The sequence below is a fragment of the Giraffa tippelskirchi genome, chromosome 6 (assembly GCF_054371585.1).
Source record: "Giraffa tippelskirchi isolate mGirTip1 chromosome 6, T2T-mGirTip1v1.2.pri, whole genome shotgun sequence".
Taxonomy (NCBI): domain Eukaryota; kingdom Metazoa; phylum Chordata; class Mammalia; order Artiodactyla; family Giraffidae; genus Giraffa; species Giraffa tippelskirchi.
This window is the reverse complement of record NC_137280.1, coordinates 12,945,647-12,965,576: the sequence shown is the minus strand read 5'-3', so window position 1 is coordinate 12,965,576 and position 19,930 is coordinate 12,945,647. Positions and strand designations below refer to the sequence as shown.

Sequence of the window (19,930 nt, the reverse complement as noted above, 5' to 3'; positions counted from 1 at the left end):
CACAAAAAGCCAGAACTGAGTTTCTTGTCTCAAGCTAGTGAGTCCTAATGGTTCCTGACTTCAGGGGATTCAGTCACAACAAGTGGTCACATACACCTGCAGTCGAGTCAGATGTGTCTTTCAATGGCCACCCTGGATGACCTACCCTCAGCTGAACCAGTTGCTTTTCACTTCTTCTCTTCTCCCTTTTTCTTTTTGTTCAACAGAATCCATTTCTGGAGCAGCTACCATGCAGGGAGCCAGGTGGGTCTGCCTCACTGCTCACAGCTCCTCCTTCTTCTCCTAGTGCCTGGCCTGTGAAGTCGGTCTACTGCTAACAGTAACAGGCCCTTTTCACTCCAATCTGGAGAGGACTGTCCTGGCTGCTCCACATCTGAAGAAACCTACCCAGCCCTGTTTCTCACCACTTTATGTGCTTACGTGGGGAGTAGGGAGTGTAGGGGGTAGCAGGGGAGGGGAAGAACAGGTGCACTGTGGGAAGGGGAAGGACAAGTGCACTGTGGGAAAGGGAAGGACCAGTGCACGGTGGGAAGGGGAAGGACAAGTGCACGGTGGGAAGAGGAAGGACCGGTGCACGGTGGGAAGGGGAGGGACCGGTGCACGATGGGAAGGGGAGGGACCGGTGCACGGTGGGAAGGGGAAGGACCGGTGCACGGTGGGAAGGGGAAGGACAAGTGCACTGTGGGAAGGGGAAGGACAAGTGCACTGTGGGAAAGGGAGGGTGTCATCAGGCTGGAAGCCCATGTGCATTCCTGCCTGCAGAGGGGGCACTTCTCACTCTGGAGACAGCCTGTCCCTACCTTCATGACACAGTTTTCCACATCCTGTCTGCTGTTAAACCTTGGCAGCGTCTCATTTCTAACCAACAGACGGGTGAGCACCAAACAGGGACACTTGTGATTCCAAATTCTCCCAAGCAGCATGCTACCCTCCACCCTCTTCGGTCTCCTGCTGCTGTTACTCCACGCTTGCCCTTGGTGAACCGCCCCAGTCTCTACTGCTCTAACCGACTTCCATGAAGGCTTACAGAGTGCTTGCTGGGTCTCAGTCCATGCTGCATGCCCTCACATTTAATCTTCCCAAGGACCCAAGAGAAATGGGTCAGAGAAGCTAAGACACTTGACCAGATCTAGGACTTGAGACATTACTTTGCCAACAAAGGTCCGTCTAGTCAAAGCTATGGTTTTTCCAGTGGTCATCTATGGATGTGAGAGTTGGACCATAAAGAAGGCTGAGCACCGAAGAATTAATACTTTCAAACTGTGCTGTTGGAGAAGACTCTTCAGAGTCCCTTGGACTGCAAGGAGATCCAACCAGTCAACCCTAAAGGAAATCAACCCTGGATATTCATTGGAAGGACTGATGCTGAAGCTGAAACTCCAATACTTTGGCCACCTGATGCAAAGAGCAGACTCATCAGAAAAGACCCTGATGCTGGGAAAGATTGAAGGTAGGAAAAGAAGGGGACGACAGAGGATGAGGTGGTTGGATAGCATTACCGATTCAATGGACATGAGTTTGAGCAAACTCTGGGAGATGGTGAAGGGACAGGGAAGCCTGGCGTGCTGCAGTCCATGGGGTCGCAAAGACTCAGACATGACTGAGCAACTGAACAACAACAACAACGGGATTTGAAACTTCAGCCTTCTTCAGACTGTAGCATGCATTTTCCAACTTAAGTAGCTTACCTAGTAGTAGCTGGTCAGATAATTGCAATACCATGCTAATAAAGCCAAAATCACCAGTTCCCTAGTTTCCATTAGAAACCTTTGCTCTGTTCTAAGGCCAAAGACCTTATTTCTTAATAAGACAGCTCTCAAAATGAATATAGAGATGTACCCACATTCATCATTATCATTCGAAGAGTTGAAGTTAACATACCCCTGGTGGTGGGCCTGAAAAGACTTTGGGAAAACACTTATTGAGATTAGTACCTAGAGTCTTCTTAGTCCATAACCTATTTCAGCAGACGTAAAGTTTACAATGGTTTTAACTCACAACCAATTCGTTATGAAATAAAAACAAATTTTCTTAATGTATGTCACATAAACTGAAAAGGTTTTGCTTAACTGTGCTGTGAGTTCCTTAAGAAGAAGCACCCTGTAAAAAAGATTTGTTTATAAGCTAGGCCTGGGTGATAAAAATAATAGGTAGAATTAGCCATTAGGCTATGAAAAGACATGGCAGAACTGTAAATGCATATTACTAAGTGAAAGAAGCCAATCTGAAAAGACTACATACTACATGATTCTAATTATGCAACATTTTGGAAAGGCACAAACTACGGAGATAGTAAAAAGAAATCTGTGGTTTCCAGGGGCTGGGAGGGCAAGAGGAACAAACATGTAGGGGAGAGAGGACTTTTAAGACAGTGCAATTATTCTGTAGGCTACACTAATGGTGGATACACGCTCATTAGAAATGTGTCAGAATTCATACAATGTAATACATCACGGTGAGCAAACCCTAAGTTAAACTCTGGACTCTGGATTATGACCTGCCAATGTAGATTCTTGCTCCTTGGAAGAAAAGCTATGACAAACCTAGACAGCATATTAAAAAGCAGAGACATTATTTTACCAACAAAGATCTGTCTAGTCAAAGCTATGGTTTTTCCAGTAGTCATGTATGGATGTGAGAGTTGGACTATAAAGAAAGCTGAGCACCGAAGAATTGATGATTTTGAACTGTGGTGTTGGAGAAGACTCTTGAGAGTCCCTTGGACTGCAAGGAGATCCAACCAGTCCATCCTAAAAGAAATCAGCCCTGAATGTTCATTGGAAGGACTGATGCTGAAGCTGAAACTCCAATACTTTGGCCACCTGATGCGAAGAACTGACTCATTGGAAAAGATCCCGATGCTGGGAAAGATTGAAGGCGGGAGGAGAAAGGGTCGACAGAGGATGAGATGGTAGGATGGCATCACTGACATTATGGACATGAGTTTGAGTAAACTCCAGGAGTTGGTGATGGACAGGGAAGCCTGGCGTGCTGCAGTCCATGGGGTTGCAAAGAGTCGGACACAACTGAGCCACTGAACTGAACTGAATGTAGATTCATCAGTTGTAACAAGTGTACCTCTCTGTCACAGGATGCTGATAGTGGGGGGGGGGGGGAGTTGAGCATGTGGGGGGGCAGGTGGTATACAGGAACTCTCTGTGCTTCCCACTCAATTCTGCTGTGAACCTAAAACTGCTTTGAAATTTAACAACAACAACAAAAAAGCAGTAGGTGGCAAATGTCAAAACGATCATGAAGAGTACGGAGAAGCCATTTACAATATAATGAAAAGACCAGTTGTCCTTACACAGTTTTAAAAGGTGCCTCTTAAAAGGAACATTCTGTACAATTTTTTTAAAAAGGCCCACTGACAATAACCTGATGACGCGATGCGAAATAAAACACACCTTTGTCTGAGCAGGGATCTTGTCCTGCATCTTGCTCAGCGTTGTGGTTTCCACTCTCGGAGCAGTACTAGTGAACGATATCTTGGGAATGGGCCGGGACGTGGTCAGCTCTGGATTCTCTCCATCCTCATCAGCTCCTGGAAGAATAAGCAAAGACGAGCTAAGCGCATGAGTCACGACACAGAATTCTACAGTATCAGGCTACATGGTCTAAAGTTGACGATGACAGAGTCATGTTTTTTCACAATACCTGCTCCTCAAGAACTCAGCATAAACCTTCCTGCAGTCTTCAGAGCAATAAAGAAGTGACTTCAAAGTGGATCTGTGGGGAGTCTGGCATTTTTTTCTATATTATTATTACCCCGAGTGTTCTCAAATAGCCCTTTTAAAAATAATTTATTTATTTGGCTGCATCAGGTCTTAGTTGTGGCATGAGGGATGTTTCACTGTGGCACACAGACTCTCCAGTAGTGGCCCGTGGGCTCAGTAGTTGCAACACCCAGGCTCTCTGGCAGCAGTGCAGGGGTTTAGCAGCTTCATGGCATGTGGGGTCTTAGTTCCCTGATCAGGGATCAAACCAATGTCCCTTGTGTTGCAAGGTGGATTCTTAACTGCTGGACTACCAGGGAAGACCCTCAAGTAGCCCTTCTTTTGCTTGTGTGTTCAGCCTCTCCTCCTCAAGAGATTTCTTCCCTTCTATGCTGAAACATTTTCCATCACAACAACAACGGAAAAGGAACACTGACCCTCTATCTGAGTGAGCTGCTGCACTTTCCCCCCGTTCACAGTCAGACTTAGTCTCAGTGGTGTTGTGCAGACTCACAAGCTCCTTCCCACACCATCCATTCCACCCTCTGCTCTATTCCCCCAGTCGAATGCTCCCTGTCACCACGCTGCTGGCACAGTTTTGTTCAGGTCACCATTTCCCTCCACATACCATATCCAGTGGCATTTTCCAGAGTGATCCTCATCTAACTGAAGCTCCTAGTATCACTGGACGCTTGTCAACTCTCACCTCCTTTCTGATCCACTACCTTTGGGTTTCTATGACTTTGACTTCCTGGCTTTCCCCTCACGTCTCTGGCTATTTCTAAGTTCTCCTTTGAAGATTCATTGTCTTCTACCTGGACACAAAATATGAAAATTCCTTAAGGCTGAGCCCTAGGCTGCACCTTACTCTACACTTTCTTTCTCACCCATGGCTTCTGTTCCATCTAAATACAAATGAAACCCAAGCTAACCAAGTGGTTCCCTTCTACCACTCCTCCAAAATTTAGACCTACATATCCACCAGCCTACTTGGCATTTTCACTTGAATGACTCAAAGGTAGTAGATACATCTTGGTCATGTTCAAAATAGAACTCATGAAACAGACCTGTGGTTGCCAGGGGAGAGGAGGTAAGAAGGGAAGGATTGAAAGTGTGGGATTAACAGATGCAAATTACCATACACAGAATGGATAAACAACAAAGTCATATCATATAGCACAGGGAACTATATTCAATATCCTGTGATAAACCGTAATGGAAAAGAATATTGAAAAAATATACACAACTGAATCACTGTCGTACAGCAGAAATGAACACAATATTTTAAATTGACTATACTTCAATAAAATGTTAAAAAACTAGAACTCATGATTTCCCTGCCTCTCCCTCTACAAACTCAGTCTTTTCTCCTCATGTTATCTGGCAGTGAGTGGAACCCTTCATCCTGTAAATCACAGCTCTGGCCCCCTCCCCTCTTCCTCACCACCACATTGAATCCATCACCCAGTTCTATGGATTTTACCTTCTTTTTACGTCTCCACTCTTAACACCTTTCTATAGTTCCAGGGCTACCACCCTCATCCAATCTTCCCATCAATCACTGTACCTCCCTTCTTCCTCATTTCCTTCCAGGCCACCATGCACAGAGGGTTGCAACCCCATCATTCTCCTGTTTAAAACTATAACAGTGGCACTCCACTGCTCTCAAGGGGAATATAAAACGTCCTGGCCTACCTTTCCAGTTTCCTTCAGCATCATTTATCCTGTTATCCCCTAGACTCTAGCTGTGGTCCCCTGATCTTCGGCCAGAAGTCTCTGCCTAGTTAATTTCTAAACCTCACCTCTAGACCTCAGCACAAATGTCATTCCTTGGAGAAGGCCTCCCTTCCACATTAGAGTCTGCATCACCTGCTTATTTAGCAACCACCTTTCTTACCCTAAGACTGCATTTATGACAAGTTTGTAACAATGCATTTGTTTGTGTGATGACTGACTAAAGTTTCCCCTGAGGGATGAGGGACCAAAGCTTCATATGGCTGAGGGATTGTATCTGATTGGCTCCCCAACAGAGTGTCTAACAAAATCCCAACACCTCCAGGCACTGACTCAGTATCTGTGCAGTAAGGACTAACCACTGCCTTCCAACTGGGCACTACGTCTTTTTGTTTGTTCATTTTGCCTTTTTACAAAAATAACATTTGAGAATTATTCACATTCAAATACAACATTCTTTTAAGTTGATCATTTGTCAAACTTGTAACAACTCAAAAAATTCAAAGTCTGTAACTCAAACTAACCTGCTTCCTCAGACAGGAAAAAATGATGAATAGCCCCAGACTCCGCATGGAATCATGTTAAAATAACAAGCAGTTCAAAAAATATGAGGTAAGATGCTAGGAAAAGTGCGAAGCTATGAATATGACTCATTTTAAATATTTTAATATATTGATTTCCTCCAGCATGTACACTCATTATACAGAAAAAAAATGGTGAAGATTATATTGAAATAAATATGGGATTTGGCATTAAACAAACTTAGTACTTATTCTGGCATTTATTATCTCTGTATCCTTGGACAGATAATGCTTGAGTTAGTTTCTTCATCAGTAAAATGGGGATAATAACCACTAATTCTCAGAGGTGCAAACATGATATATATATATATTTGAAAGCATTCTGTGTACATAAAATGTTACATAAATGTAAGTCATTAATAATGATGGGTCCAAATACACTGCTCTTTCATATCAGCTTCCCTGATTTTCCATCAAAATTTTTTACATAATATAACTGATTTGCTTCTTAGGAAAAAAATTCAATGAGAAATGAAAAATTTTCAATTAAGGGTTTTCGAGACTCTCTTGGCTTAAAATACTTACAAATACAAATCGCCAAATTAAGAGTTAGGAGAATTTGTTGTGAAAGAAGAGATTTTGTCAAGTAGAAAATTCTCTCAAGTTAGCACTTCTTAAATTAGATGAGTGACCCACCTCAGGTGGCTCTTCCACCGCATTTATCATCTTTATTAAAAATATTGACCCTCTTGCCCAAATCAGAAATCTGGGTACCCCATTGATCACATCTCCCTGACTCGCAGCTCTCACTGTCCTCTTTGCCTGAGACAGCTTAGCCTTGAGCCCAAAGCCTGTTTCCACCTTGGAAACTCTCCTGCTTAAACTCTCATGCCTAAAAATCAGTGTCATCCCCTCTTTCTCCATCGTGGAACTATCTTTTTCTGCTTCTACTGTTCACTGAGTCTCTTCTTTAAAAAAAATAACATTTTCTTATACTGACTGAAGAAACACAGCTTTTAAAAAAATAATGCATTTTTTTTCACAGGTGAAATTGGAAAATAGAGGATATAGGAAGGAATAAATAAAATTATTCCACCATCAGAGAAAGCATCATTAGATTTTACTTACTAAAGTGTCCCTAGCACCTAGAATGGTGTCTATTCCCCCACGTTATGGGTCATTATTAAATATTTGTTGAATGAACTGAATAAATATCTGTATATCATCTCATCTCCTAATGAGTTGTTCATTTCTGACATGACCGTTTCACTCTCCAAGGACTCTTGCACTCTCATAATGTTCCTTTTTTATACTATCCTCTTCTTGTTTCAATATTAAAGCACCTTCTCTCTCCAAATTTAGTAAGTTTTTCTCTAAGTTCTCACTGTGAGTTTCTGTTCTCTTCCAATTTGGGGGTATAGGAAGGTCTCTATCTTTCAGAAGTCCTCCTGTAAATGTCCAGGGGGCCTTGATTGTCTTCTCATATTTAAGAGGAAAAGGTTGAGCCGCTGACTAGAAGCTCTGAGCACACAGAGGAAGTCTGTCAAATGCCAATGTCAGTATCTTAAGAGTTATTTCCTTTGAGTTGGTTCAAGTCCCTAGAGAGGGTGAAGGCCAAGTTCTAGGAACTGACTGCGAGAAGACAACTGGGAAAATCTCTGCATTAATCTAAGAACTTGTTCTCCCTGTTTCCAATCTGGGGCCCCCGTCCCCAAATGTGCCTGGTACATTTCCAGTCCAAAGACCCTCTGTTTCTCCTCTCCAGATAACAAACCTCCAGTTTTCTTCTCAGGTCAGGAGCATCAATCCTTTTGCTGCATTCTGATGGGAAGGAATTAGGGAATCTACTTTTTTTTTTTTAACTTTTTATTGTGTATCGGAGTATAGTTGGTTAACAATGTTGTGGTAGTTTCAGGTGGGAAATCTACTTACTTCTTAAACTTTCAATCAGTCATCCTGAGTTTAGTACCATCTTCACGCTTGTCCAGTCCCATGAATTCTAGGGCCCTGTGGGGACTCTGCGGTGTAAATTAGTTTGTTTCTTTGCTCTCCCCACCCCCGCCCCCATCTGCACCCCACAGCTGGCTAACTCAGCTTTCTCATCTCTGCCAAGTCTGTTACTACAAGCCCATCTGCCTCCCAGCTTTCAAAACATTGTGGTCTTTGGCTCCTATACTGTTCCATTTGTCCTCGTGAGTTTAGGCCCAATTCCTTTATGGTCAGTTTAGTTGGGTATTGGGAGGTATATACCTTTGATCTGCCACCTTTATCCAGAACTCTGAATTTAACTCTTACACTTTTGTTGTACAGCACCTTCTTATGTTATATCATCCATGACATGGTATAACAATTATTTTTTCTCATTTCTACATTTTTCTCATCTGACTCTCCATTCCTTGAGTACAGAGACATAGTTTTTCATCTCTAAGTGTTCAAATAATACGGTCAAGCATCTGGCACACAGTGAATGTCCATGAAACGTTTAAGTGGATGGTTGAAGTTTTCCTGTCTGTCAATGCCCACCCCTGAGTCCATATATACAGTATGTGGATGATACATCCTCTCCCCTGGGAGGTACCCTCTGGGCCTTGGGCCATTCCTGCAGTCCCTGTGCTCCTCTACTGAACAGCGTGACAGCAGTGAGAACAGAGGTAACACTGGCCAAAACCCAGGAGATCCCAGTTTCCACCAGGGACTGTGCATCAGGGAGGCGGGGTCTCCTCATTCTAGAGTGGGGTTTCAGGACACAGGGAGTCCGAAGAGCAAAGAAGTGAAGAGAACATACTCTCAAGCCCAGCTCCCTGCCCCCATCCCAGCTCCACTTCCTTCCAACAGTGTGATCTGAGGCAAGCTATTCAATCTCCTCAAGCCTTAGATTTTCTCATATGAAAAACAGAGATAACAGAATCTGTCTTTATAGAGATGTTATAAGACTAGGAACAGTGTCTGACATGCAGTAAATAAGTAATAAGTAAAGGGCTTTACAAATTATAGTTATAGCTTCTGCTACCTTTAAGCTGAAAATCAACATCCCCAGTATAATGCAAGGAGGTTTCCAAAATCCAGAACGATTCACTTCTTTGCAGCAGTGATCTGCCCTTGATCCATCCTTGGATGGAGCCAAGGCAGAAGCAATGTGGGCCCACATTTAAGTCTGAGCTCAATCCGTCTGATGAGTGGTTCAGGATTTCAAACAACCACTTCAATCCCCTTCCACCTGGATGGGGGACATGGGGAGCTTCCAGAGGAGCAGGACTGAATCTGCATTCTTTATGTTAAATTTAAGAATAATCTTAGCAGAAATTGGAAAAATGACTTGGACAACCTCTACAAGTCTCTAACAACTCTCAGATTCTAAGATCTGTGAAATGAGGACCAAAATGTATGTATAGGTATATTTCCTGAGACATTTTGAAGAAGACAGTTACAAAGCACTTTTGAGGTGTTAACAAAAAAAAAGAGGTGCCATGAGTGAACAATATTAATAGAGTTGTGGGCTACGAAGAACAACTTTTCACACTCATCCTGCATGTGTGATATATATCACTCTCCCCAGAATAACTAGGGTTATTTTTACATGAGGACTGCATTGTAAGCTCACTGTTAACTAGGTCGGCCACCACCCTCCTTGTCTTTCTGAGACTTGCCATTTTCCAACCTGAGATACTCATTCTTATATAGCTAGATCTCTCCCAAAGACACGATTTTAATTTGCTCTGGGTTATTCTGAAGCTCACGCTGATCTGATTGTGAGACATCTACATTCAGCATTTGTTCAGTTGCTAACTCATGTCTGACTCTTTGCAACCCCATGCATAGCAGCACGCCAGGCTTCCCTGTCCTTCACTATCTCCCAGAGTTTGCTCAAAGTCATGTCCATTGAGTCGGTCCAAGGGACCGACCCAACAATCTCATCCTCTGTTGTCCTCTTTTCCTCCTGCCCTCAATCTTTCCCAGCATCAGGGTCTTTTCCAATGAGTCAGCTCTTCACATAAGGTGGCCAAAGTATTGGAGCTTCAGCTTCAGCATCAATATTCAGGGTTGATTTTCTTTACGCTTGACTTGTTTGATCTCCTCGCTGTCCAAGGACTCCCAAGAGTCTTCAGCACCACAGTTTGAAAGTAGCAATTCTTTGACGCTCATTCTTCTTTATGGTCTAACTCTCACATCTGTACATGACTATTGGAAAAACCATAGCTTTGACTACATGGACTTTTACCAAATGTTGAATGTAAAATGAAACTCAAATCAAGGAAGATCCTGGATAAGACTTCCCTAGGACGGAGGAGCCTGGTAGGCTGCAGTCCATGAGGTTTCGAAGAGTCGGACGCGACTGAGCGACTTCACTTTCACTTCTCACTTTCATGCATTGGAGAAGGAAATGGAAACCCACTCCAGTGTTCTTGCCTGGAGAATCCCAGGGACGGGGGAGCCTGGTGGGCTGCCGTCTATGGGGTTGCACAGAGTCGGACACGACTGAAGCAACTTAGCAGCAGCAGCAGCAGCAGCATGCTGCTGACCTCACCTTCCTGATCTGATCATTGATACAGGCACAAGCTCCTCCTCTTTCTCAGTTTCCTGGGAGCCAATCCTGGCACAGGTGAAATATGACCCAGGTATGGGAAATTGATTGCAAAATGATCAAATCCTTTATCTTCCTTGTAGTGTTTTCCTCTGCACTGTGACAACCCTACGGCTCCCTTCACTAGGAAGCAAGAGTCTGGGCTGGGCCTACGACTGGCTTTGACCTATCAAACATGGTAGTGAAGTTGTGCCCATTCTAAGCCTTGACTTCAAGAGCTTTTGCACACTCCTACTTGCTATCTTGGGATCTCTGTCTCCTCCCTGTGGACAAATGGCTGGCCTTTTGGAGAATGAGAGCCCACAATGACCAGAGCCACATCTGCCCGGCTAGCCCACAGATATGACAAAGCCCAGCAAGATTAGCAAACTCAACCTGCAGCTGACCATTGACATGGGAGAGAGCCCAGTCAGGCCACCTAAATTGCCACCCTGAAGAATAAGGAGCTAAATAAAATGACTGCTGTTTTTAGCCACTACACTTTGGGATGGTTTGTTACAAGGCATTACTGAAGTAATAGGTAACTGATACACCACAGGAGTTGAGGATATCAGTGTATTTACTTGGCTGCTACATTCTCCCTCCTACTTTTGAGCAATACACTAGTAGTAAGAAAGCGTAACTCTTCTTGGTCTCACCTATAAGCTTTAAGGTAGGGTTGGCAGTTTTATGAAACTCATATTTGAGGGTGGTTTCCATGACATCACTCTGATAATGTTGACAGACCACTGACTACATGCCAAGCAGCAAGCTGTAAGAGCTACAGATATATCAACCCCTTAAGATTCATGACAACCCTATGTGGGAGGGATTATTACTATCTTCAATTCTATAAATGAGGAAAGTGAGGTCAGCCAAATTAAATATATTCCCAAGATCTCACAGCTCAAGTAGTTGGGAGCTAGAATTCACACCCAGGCACTGTGACTCCACAGAGTGTGCCCTTAACAATTATGCATCCTTCCTGTTTCCCTGAAGCACGTTCCAGTAGAGTGTAGGTGTATGTGTGTGTAAGAGTATGTGTGTGTGTGTGTGCACGCACGTGCATACACAAGCACGGAGAACAGAGGTGAGTGCAGATGTAGCTAGCCTTACCCGAGCCTGATGCAGAAGCATAGTCATCATCATCAATAGGATACACTCCTGAAGCTTCTTCAATGGAGCTGTTGTCAAGGTACATGTCTTTATCAGATGTCAGCTCTGCCTGCTGAGAAAGGAAAGAGAAGGGGTTCAGGACGGTGAGAAATTAGGAAATGAGTTTATTCATTCATCTCACTGTTCAGGCTTCTACCTCAGTGACTACCTGTCCCTCTTTCCTGTTCCTCTAAACCGAGTTTTGTCCCTACCTTTCCTCAGCACACCCTGAGCACACCCTGACAAGTCGCATGATGTCAAGGGCTGACCAGAGACAATGCTCCTGAGGGAAACCTATGGAGCCTAACCCAGTGGATCCTCAGAAGACACCTCAGAAGCACCTATCATGGGCTTATTTCCTCACTTCCCACTAAAGTTGTCTGAGTTCCAGTGGCCCCAGTGCTAGCTGGAGCCATCTGCTTTTCACAAAGTCACTGTGAAGCTCCTTGACTGGAAAAGTTACAAGACAGTCAACTCATTTAAGACTTCCTTGGGAATGTATCAGGGTGCTTGGGCAAAATCACCTCCCAGGGATGCGTCAAGGTCCCTTGGACATTTACAGGCCTGGCCACACTCAGAGAGGCACCATGATGGCCAGGAGCTCTCGGGGGCGGGCCGGCTGCCCCAGGGCTTCCTGCCACAGCCTGGACATACACAGAGGCCAGCACCACACTCCGCCAGGAGCAGGGCCCGCGAGGCTGTGGATCGGGGCAACAGCCCACCACGAGCCGCATCTGGGGCCCACAGGCTTAGTGGAGCCTTAATGACAAATGCAGATAAACCCACACGAGCGCATTCTTTTTATATTCCTGGCACTGGGTAACAGCAAATCACACGCTGAATAGGGAAAGGGATCATTCACTAAGTTGACCAGTTCCACAGCTCCTTAGCTCTTCAGTAAGAGTTTTAGTATTAAAATTCAACCTAATCCTGCCGAGAGAGTCACTCGCATGAAGTGGAGGCTGAGTAGATGTATAATTTTTCTCAAATGGTTTCAATAAATTGATATTTTACCAGCAGTATCTCATGAAAGCCCAGAAACAAATACAGCAGCCGGTCAGCTTCTAAAAAACACTTGTGTTTGGAAAAAGGCAGCACTCATTATTGTCCTATTTTTTTTAAATCAAATGGAATGTTTGTTCTTAACAGGAATGACAAAAAAATGTTTCCCTCATTACAGTAGCTTTCATTAGATTTCCTTTTATTGATAAAATAAAGCCTTCTTCTGCTCCAGCTGTCACTGAACCGGACCCTTCCAAGGAGGACGCTGGGGCCACCCCATCATGGCACCATATTCTTCTCTCAGGTTTTGACAGCTGACTGGAGAGACTAAATGTCCTAAACCGAAGCCAGTGTCCTCCAGGCCTCAGTGACAACTACCGTGAAGGTATGGATGCCCACTTTGCTTAAGCGGCCACATCGGCACATTCTGAGAACTGAGACCCTAATTAGGCCCTGGTTTCCCAGTGGCCTGGCCTGCAGGCAGAGTGACCACCATGAGACAAGAGTGTGCTAGAATTTTCCTAGAACAGTCAGAGCTTAACTCTGCCATCTGAGGCCATGTTGCATGACAGCAGTCTCTGAGGCTCTCACCAGTCCAGCCTGGGTTTCCCAAAGCTTGCGAACCTACAGTATCAGGAGCCATGGGTTCCACAGCCCCACCATCGGCGTCACTGACCCTGGCAGTCTCTTATCTCCTATGAGGGCAAGAACTGTGCCTCATACATCCTCAGTTCACCCAACTCCCCACAACCACAGTATCTGGTGGGCAGCAGTGCTCAGTAAACACCACTTGGGCTGTTTGCTGTCCTGCGTGTACTAAACTTTGTCCCATGAACTTCACTGGCAGAACCCTCTTATTCTTTCTCTCAAGTCCAGTCTACAAAACAGGCTCTGTTTTTTCAGACCTTCCATGTCCCCTTGTTGGAAAATACTATTTTGGATTTTGTAGCCTGTGAATGATTTGAGACAAAGGCTCAGCGTTATTGTTAATCGTCTGCTGTGTACTTTTCTGCGGCCCCTCAGCTGAGCACATTTGGAGAAGGCAAGGCCTCAATGACCTGAGTTCTCTGGCCCTCTTGGAAGGCATGGGGATTCAATAAATATTTACTGACTGAGATTACCTAAAACAAACTGGCCTTTGACTCAGGCTTCAGAGTTAACACATGTCACAAGACCCCCAGGACTCCTACAGTTGACATCTTTCCATCGGAAGCCTCAGAGATCATCAGTCCCAAACCATACACGTGGACAGGGACCTACTTGTGCAACCTTGAGCTTAAAAGCAGAAACTTGTTTGCCTTTTCTCAACACTGAATGATTTTTTTCCTCTTGGCTCTGTCAAAGAAGTTGGAGGTGGCATGGGCCACACGAAATATTTAATCCCTACTTGTAAACTGCAAGTCTATTCATTAGGTGACCCAGTTGCTAGACGGGCACGTCTGTCACATGCACAGGCAGATGGGCCAAAACACGTCTCCCAGAGGACTGTGGCCACCTCACGACTCAACCACACAGGCTGGCTTAACAAGCAACTCACTTCTCTATGACAACCGGCTCCTTAGGAGGAGGCTGTGGGACCTGAATTGCTACAAGATTTGGGCTCAGGACGCACCTAAAGAAGCTGGCACCCCCCAGCCCCTCGGGCTCTGTGAGGCTCCAGGGCAGTCCTGGGGCTAATGGGATGTTTAATGTGCTCGAGGGCAGCTAAAAGGATTTGATCCTCCATTGTCTGATGTGGTACAAATAATTCTGACATCACACTAAAAGTTATCTCCTGCTCTGACGTCAGGGGCACCAAGCACCTAAGAGGAACTGCCAATATCCATCTTTCCTTACAGAGCTTCACTGGTGGCTCAGCAGCAAAAAATCCAATGCAGGAGTCACAGGAGCTGCACATTAGATCCATGGGTCAACAAGATCCCCTGGAGGAGGGCATGGCAACCCACTCCAATATTCTTGCCTGGAGAATCCCATTGACAGAGGAGCCTGGTGGGTACAGTCCATAGGGTCGCAAAGAGTCAGATACAACTGAAGCAGCTTAGCACACGGGCACGTGCACACACACACACACACACACACACACACAACCTTCCAAAGTCTGATCTCATATAAGCAGGCTTCTTTTCCCTCAGTAGTAGATAACGCTCAAAGAAAACCTCCACTGCCTTTTTCTTTTAAACAAAAATCATCTTTGCAAACATGACAATTCCTTTGGTGAAGACTCCACAGTCTGTGCAGAAAGGATTGCTGCAGTTAACATGCCCAGAAAGGGAAATGAATTCTTCATTCACATTCCCTGGGGGCGAGACATGCATCTTTCAAAAGCCAAGAAAAGGGGTGACTCAAGACTACGGCTTCTACACCAGCCAACTGTGATTTGCCTCACTAAGCAGAAAACCCCAAGACACACGGAACACTCTTGTGTTCGATGAGACAGAGCCACTGGATGAAAGAAACCAACGGGGAGGAAACGTGCAGGGGCCCAGCCCGACGGCAGGATTTCCTATCGAATTTGTTTCATTCGGGACTGGCCATGACCAAGGGGCAGTGTCAATACTGTTGGCTAACAGGGCTCAGAGTACAAGCTGGAAGAAGAAGAAAGCTGGTCTTTCAGACCTTTCTTCCCTCAGCTGATGTGAGACATGCTGCAGGAGAGTGGAGGGAAGACGTGGAAAGCAACGAGGTAAAACAAGGAGGAAAAGCGACCGCAGGACAAAATGGAGGTTCAGCCACGAAACGGAGCCCTGAGTTACCTCCACAGAGGAGGTAATGCCTGAAGGCTGGCAAAATCTACCTTTATCTCCCAACTCTATCGCTTCCTCCCTACCCTTCAAACTGCAGCAACCACACCACGTTGGGCCTGGACCATTACGAAGGCCTCCTTCCTCAGTCACCCCTCAGGGCTTTGTCTTTGAATCCATCATCTGCTGAGGGACCATTCTTAAAAACCACGTTGCTCCTCTGCTAATAAAAACCCCTTCTTGGCTCCCTGTCTTCCACTGGATAAAATAAAAACTCCTTTGCCCTGAAAGACATTCTTCTACCATACGACCTCGCTTGCATGTCCAGTCAGTTACTGCCACTTCCCCACCCAAACCCCAGCTTCCATAACACACACACACAAATAAAAAAACAACAACAAAAAATCTCCACTCAGACCTGGTGACATCAATTTCCTTTATACAAAACCCCTAAGAGGAAATAAACTCCTTCAAGGACAGAAAATTGAGGGGCTCGAGGCCTAGCCTACTTGAAGAGGATGAAAACCAATATTCTGACAAAACAGTTCAGCCCAAACATATATGATGTTTGTAATAAAAATGAACAGAGAAAATGCTGATTTGGTGCGTAGATGACCACAAGTGCACTAATCTCAAAGTAAAAAATATCACAAATCTTCCCATTGTCTCAGCAAAGAAAATCTGTGAGATGGCAACTGAATAAATCTACTTGCTGGTTTTTTTTTTCATTATGAGGTAAAGCTTACATCCGGCAAATATCATGTTTCAAACTGCCAGGGTAGAAATCTGTTATTTAGAAATTTGATGTCTTCCTTAAAAGATACACTGCCTTATCTACTAGATGGATGTCCTCTAAATGCCTTAAACTAGTGCAACAGATAAACAGTGGTCAAAATAATTCAAGCTCAAAGCAGTAGGTTTTAAATTCACCTTCTGGTGGAAACTTGGGCTTCCCTGGTGGCTCAGTGGTAAAGAATCCACCTGCAATGCAGGAGCTGCAGGAGATGTAGGTTGGATCCCTGGTTTGAGAAGATCCCCTGGAGGCGGGCATGGCAACCCACTCCAATATTCTTGCCTGGAGAATTCCATGGACAGAGGAGCCAGGCGGGCTACAGTGCATAGGGTTGCAAAGAGTTGGACACAACTGCACTGACTTAGCTTGTACACACACATAGTGGAAACTTAGGCTGAGAGCAAAGTCAGAAAGTAGAAAGCCTATCTATGGATACCACCACCCCAAACCCAACCTTCAGAAAATTAGCCTTCAGACGTAAAAGTTAAATATTTGTGTGGTCTGTTATGACACTCTGAATCACATCACAGAAAACAAGCACCTGGATGATGTTTCTTAGTTTTAGCATAAAGCCACATTCAGTCCTGACTTGGACTCAAAGACTCAAATGTTTATTTACTTTCATGGTGATTACAAAGCACGAAACTGGCTGTAACTCTAGCTTATTTTTCCCGAGATGACTTAATAACCTATTTTATTACTAGTTAACACACACTGTAAATGGAATAATAATTAAAATTTTCTCCTACACAGTCCCACAGGGATGATATACTTGCCCTTAAGATGAACTTGCCAACTCTGGCTTAGGTAGAGCCCATGGGAACATATAATCTTAGAGCTTGACTGGACATTATAGGCATCCGGATGACCTATTTGTTTCAAAAGTGAAGACACAGAACACTACAGTGATAAAGTCACTTAAAAATCATCCAGTCTAGTTGGTGGCCAAACTGGAGCCCAAAACATTTGCCACCTAAATTCTGGGCTCTTGCTATTGAACTGTAATGCTCCACAGCACGAAGCTATCAGAGCTAGTCAGCCTGGGGTTCAAAAGGATTAACTGTAGCTAACTGCTAAGTGTTTATTATGTGCCAGGCATTCTGCGCTAAGTGTTTTATAAGCACTGGCACATTTAATCATCTCAACAATCTCCACTGCAGACCAAGGAACTGAGGCTTGTCACTGAGGCTTGTCCAAAGACAGACAGCTCAGAAGTGGGGAACAAGGGTTCATGTCCAAGTTAAGGCTTCAAAGTGTGTACTCATTGAGAGTGTTGGCCTTGCTGGGCCTGCCCACCACCCACCGCCTGCCCCACCCTGCCTTGTAATTCACACACAATCATAATAAAGGCCCTGAGGAGAACTGTAATAAAAGAGTCCTGTTGAACTCTGCTTGATTCAACACTTTCAAACTTTGGCCATGGAAATTCTCCCCTCCTGCCCCGAAAATCTATTTAATATCTTTCAGAACTAGTGTTTTTGGCATTATAGATGGGGAAAAGTCTGTGTGAAGAGTTAGAATTCTAGCTTAACAATTCTTCTCTGCCTAACATCCTGTACACTGCCCCTGTGAAGGATGCCAACTGTCACTCATTCAGTTTTAGTAACACCTTCCTCTCTATTAGGTGTCCCATCCAAATCAGAGATGTAATGGAAGGAAAGAAACCTATGTTTACTGTTGGAGAACATACTGTGGTCGCTGAACATGTGTGAGATATGACTGCATTCTATATTGACAGGCAAGTGTTACTGTATTTACCAAGCACTTATTCTAAGGACTTGTTTACAGAAAATGCTCTGCTATCTAACAATGGCCTAGACTTATTCTACCATCCTGTGTGTAACTCATACAAAAGCTGAGGTCACACATGAAAGCAGATTCTTAAATTCCCACTTAAGAAATCCTTAAGAAAGGTCTTTAAGCTCAGACCTGCTTCAAACACGTACACTGGTCCTTAATTACATAAAAAGCGAGTCTCTAACTTTAAGAAACACTTCAGCATGACTTCCATTAAGCGGGAATTTAGTTTAAATTATTTACTTGTGTCTATTAGGAAAATAAACCCAATTCTGGAAAGAAAAAAATCAGGTTTATGAAGACAGAATCACATTTGGGTGTGAAGTATGAAGCAAAAAGATGACTGGGCTGCTCATAAAAAATGTCACATCAAAAAATAAACTCAAAGAGAGTCAAATCATCAGCAACTGTGAAAAAATTCAACTAGTTCCATGAACCTTTTGAAACAAACCAAGGCATGTGAGATGATAGAATTCCTACAGTAACTACTTACAATCCTGCAGGTCTGAACCACTCATTCAGAATTTACTAGTCTTGGCAGATTTTCCTGTTGGATGTGGGAATCTTACCTGACCCCTTAGAATGTACATTCCTTTGAGAGGCTGAGGAACCAGGAGCAGGCCTGGTGTTTTCTGTATCGCCTACTGCTTTAGAGCCAGCATATGGGTAAAGGTTCAACAAAGAGTAGCAGAGGTCACATTTTTCTGAAAGGCTGAAAGCAAACTTAAAGCCATTGGGTGAAAGAAAATAACCGCATATTTTAAACAAGTTACCTGGTTAAAACACATTGGGAAAAACTCAGTCCATGAACTCTTACAAGGTCTCCTTATGAAAAGGGCAATCTGGAATTTAGCTTTCTATTGTGAGGAGGACTAAGAGAAAGATAAGGATGACTTAAGAAGAATTCACCAACTCATTAAGAATGCCTCCAATGAGCCGGGCACAACACTGGTCTCTGGAGTACATTGGGATGGCTGAAAAGTGTTTTTAAAAAGTAACACTGAGTTAGTGTACTTCACAGTAGAAATTTTCTTCTTTGTTTAAAAAAAAGAACAGAATGTGGGTCAAACCACTTCAATTTTATAGCCAACAAACAAAAGCTTTCTCTAATACAATGCTCAGCCCAATAATCAGCATGTTAAGAAAAACAACAGCAAAAAAATCTGACCAAAGGATTACTTGGCTCATCTCAATGTATATTTATGATTCAATAGAATCCGTATCATTGTCACAAAAGATGTCTCACCATAGGTATGTGGGTGTAGCTGCTTCAAAATTATTTTTCTTCCTACAGGGTTTGTCTATTGAGTCTACAGTATGGTCCTGGCTCAGTAAGTGGTTTTGCAGGTAAATTTAAACCAGAATCTCAAATAGGAGGACCCAGAAGTCCCTGTATGCTTATTTAACTGAAGGATGCAATTCTCCTCTGCACCCTCGCTCCCATCCCCAAGCATTATGACATAGAACAGGCAGGATTCAGGGCCTTGGTCCCATTTCTCTGTAAACTAGACCTTGGTAACAACAAACAGTCCTGATTATGGACACTCCCTTGCCAATATGCAAGAATATGCTCCCTTGCCAATAATCATATCACTGCCATATCACTCTACAAAGCCCCCTGTTCCATAGCCCTCCGTCTCTATAGGCCACCATTTTATGAAGAAAAGTCATCAACCAAACTGAGCAGAAAGAAATCTAAACCTTGCACCTAAATTCTTGACATACTTTATGTTTTGTCATCTAGAGAAAATTACAGGGTCAACTAATTAAATGCAAAATCTCTCACCTGGAGAGAGTTTTCACTTTATGTCCTTTTGTAACTTTTGAGTTTCAAAACATCTATATTGTGAAACTCAATCCTTTTTTTTTTTTTTAATTTTCTTCTTAGGATTCAGTTCAGTTCAGTCGCT

The 19,930-nt window shown here is 43.9% G+C and overlaps 1 protein-coding gene across 14 annotated transcripts in view; it reads right to left on the bottom strand.

Moving 5' to 3' along the window:
* Positions 1 to 19,930, bottom strand: part of SDC2 (syndecan 2) — a 120,476-nt gene that overhangs the window by 7,259 nt on the left and 93,287 nt on the right. For 5 of the 14 annotated variants that reach the window (XM_081505153.1, XM_081505160.1, XM_081505162.1 and 2 more), the window contains exons 2-3: positions 11,649 to 11,760; positions 3,408 to 3,544 (exon numbers count right to left, since the gene is read on the bottom strand). In XM_081505153.1, the coding sequence (XP_081361279.1) occupies positions 3,408 to 3,544; positions 11,649 to 11,760 (249 nt within the window). Of the gene's footprint in view, positions 1 to 3,407; positions 3,545 to 11,648; positions 11,761 to 14,301; positions 14,371 to 14,916; positions 14,926 to 16,360; positions 16,540 to 16,999; positions 17,093 to 18,589; positions 18,744 to 19,266; positions 19,429 to 19,930 lie in introns of those variants that run through there. The other 9 variants (XM_081505150.1, XM_081505163.1, XM_081505151.1 and 6 more) reach the window with 9 other exon arrangements.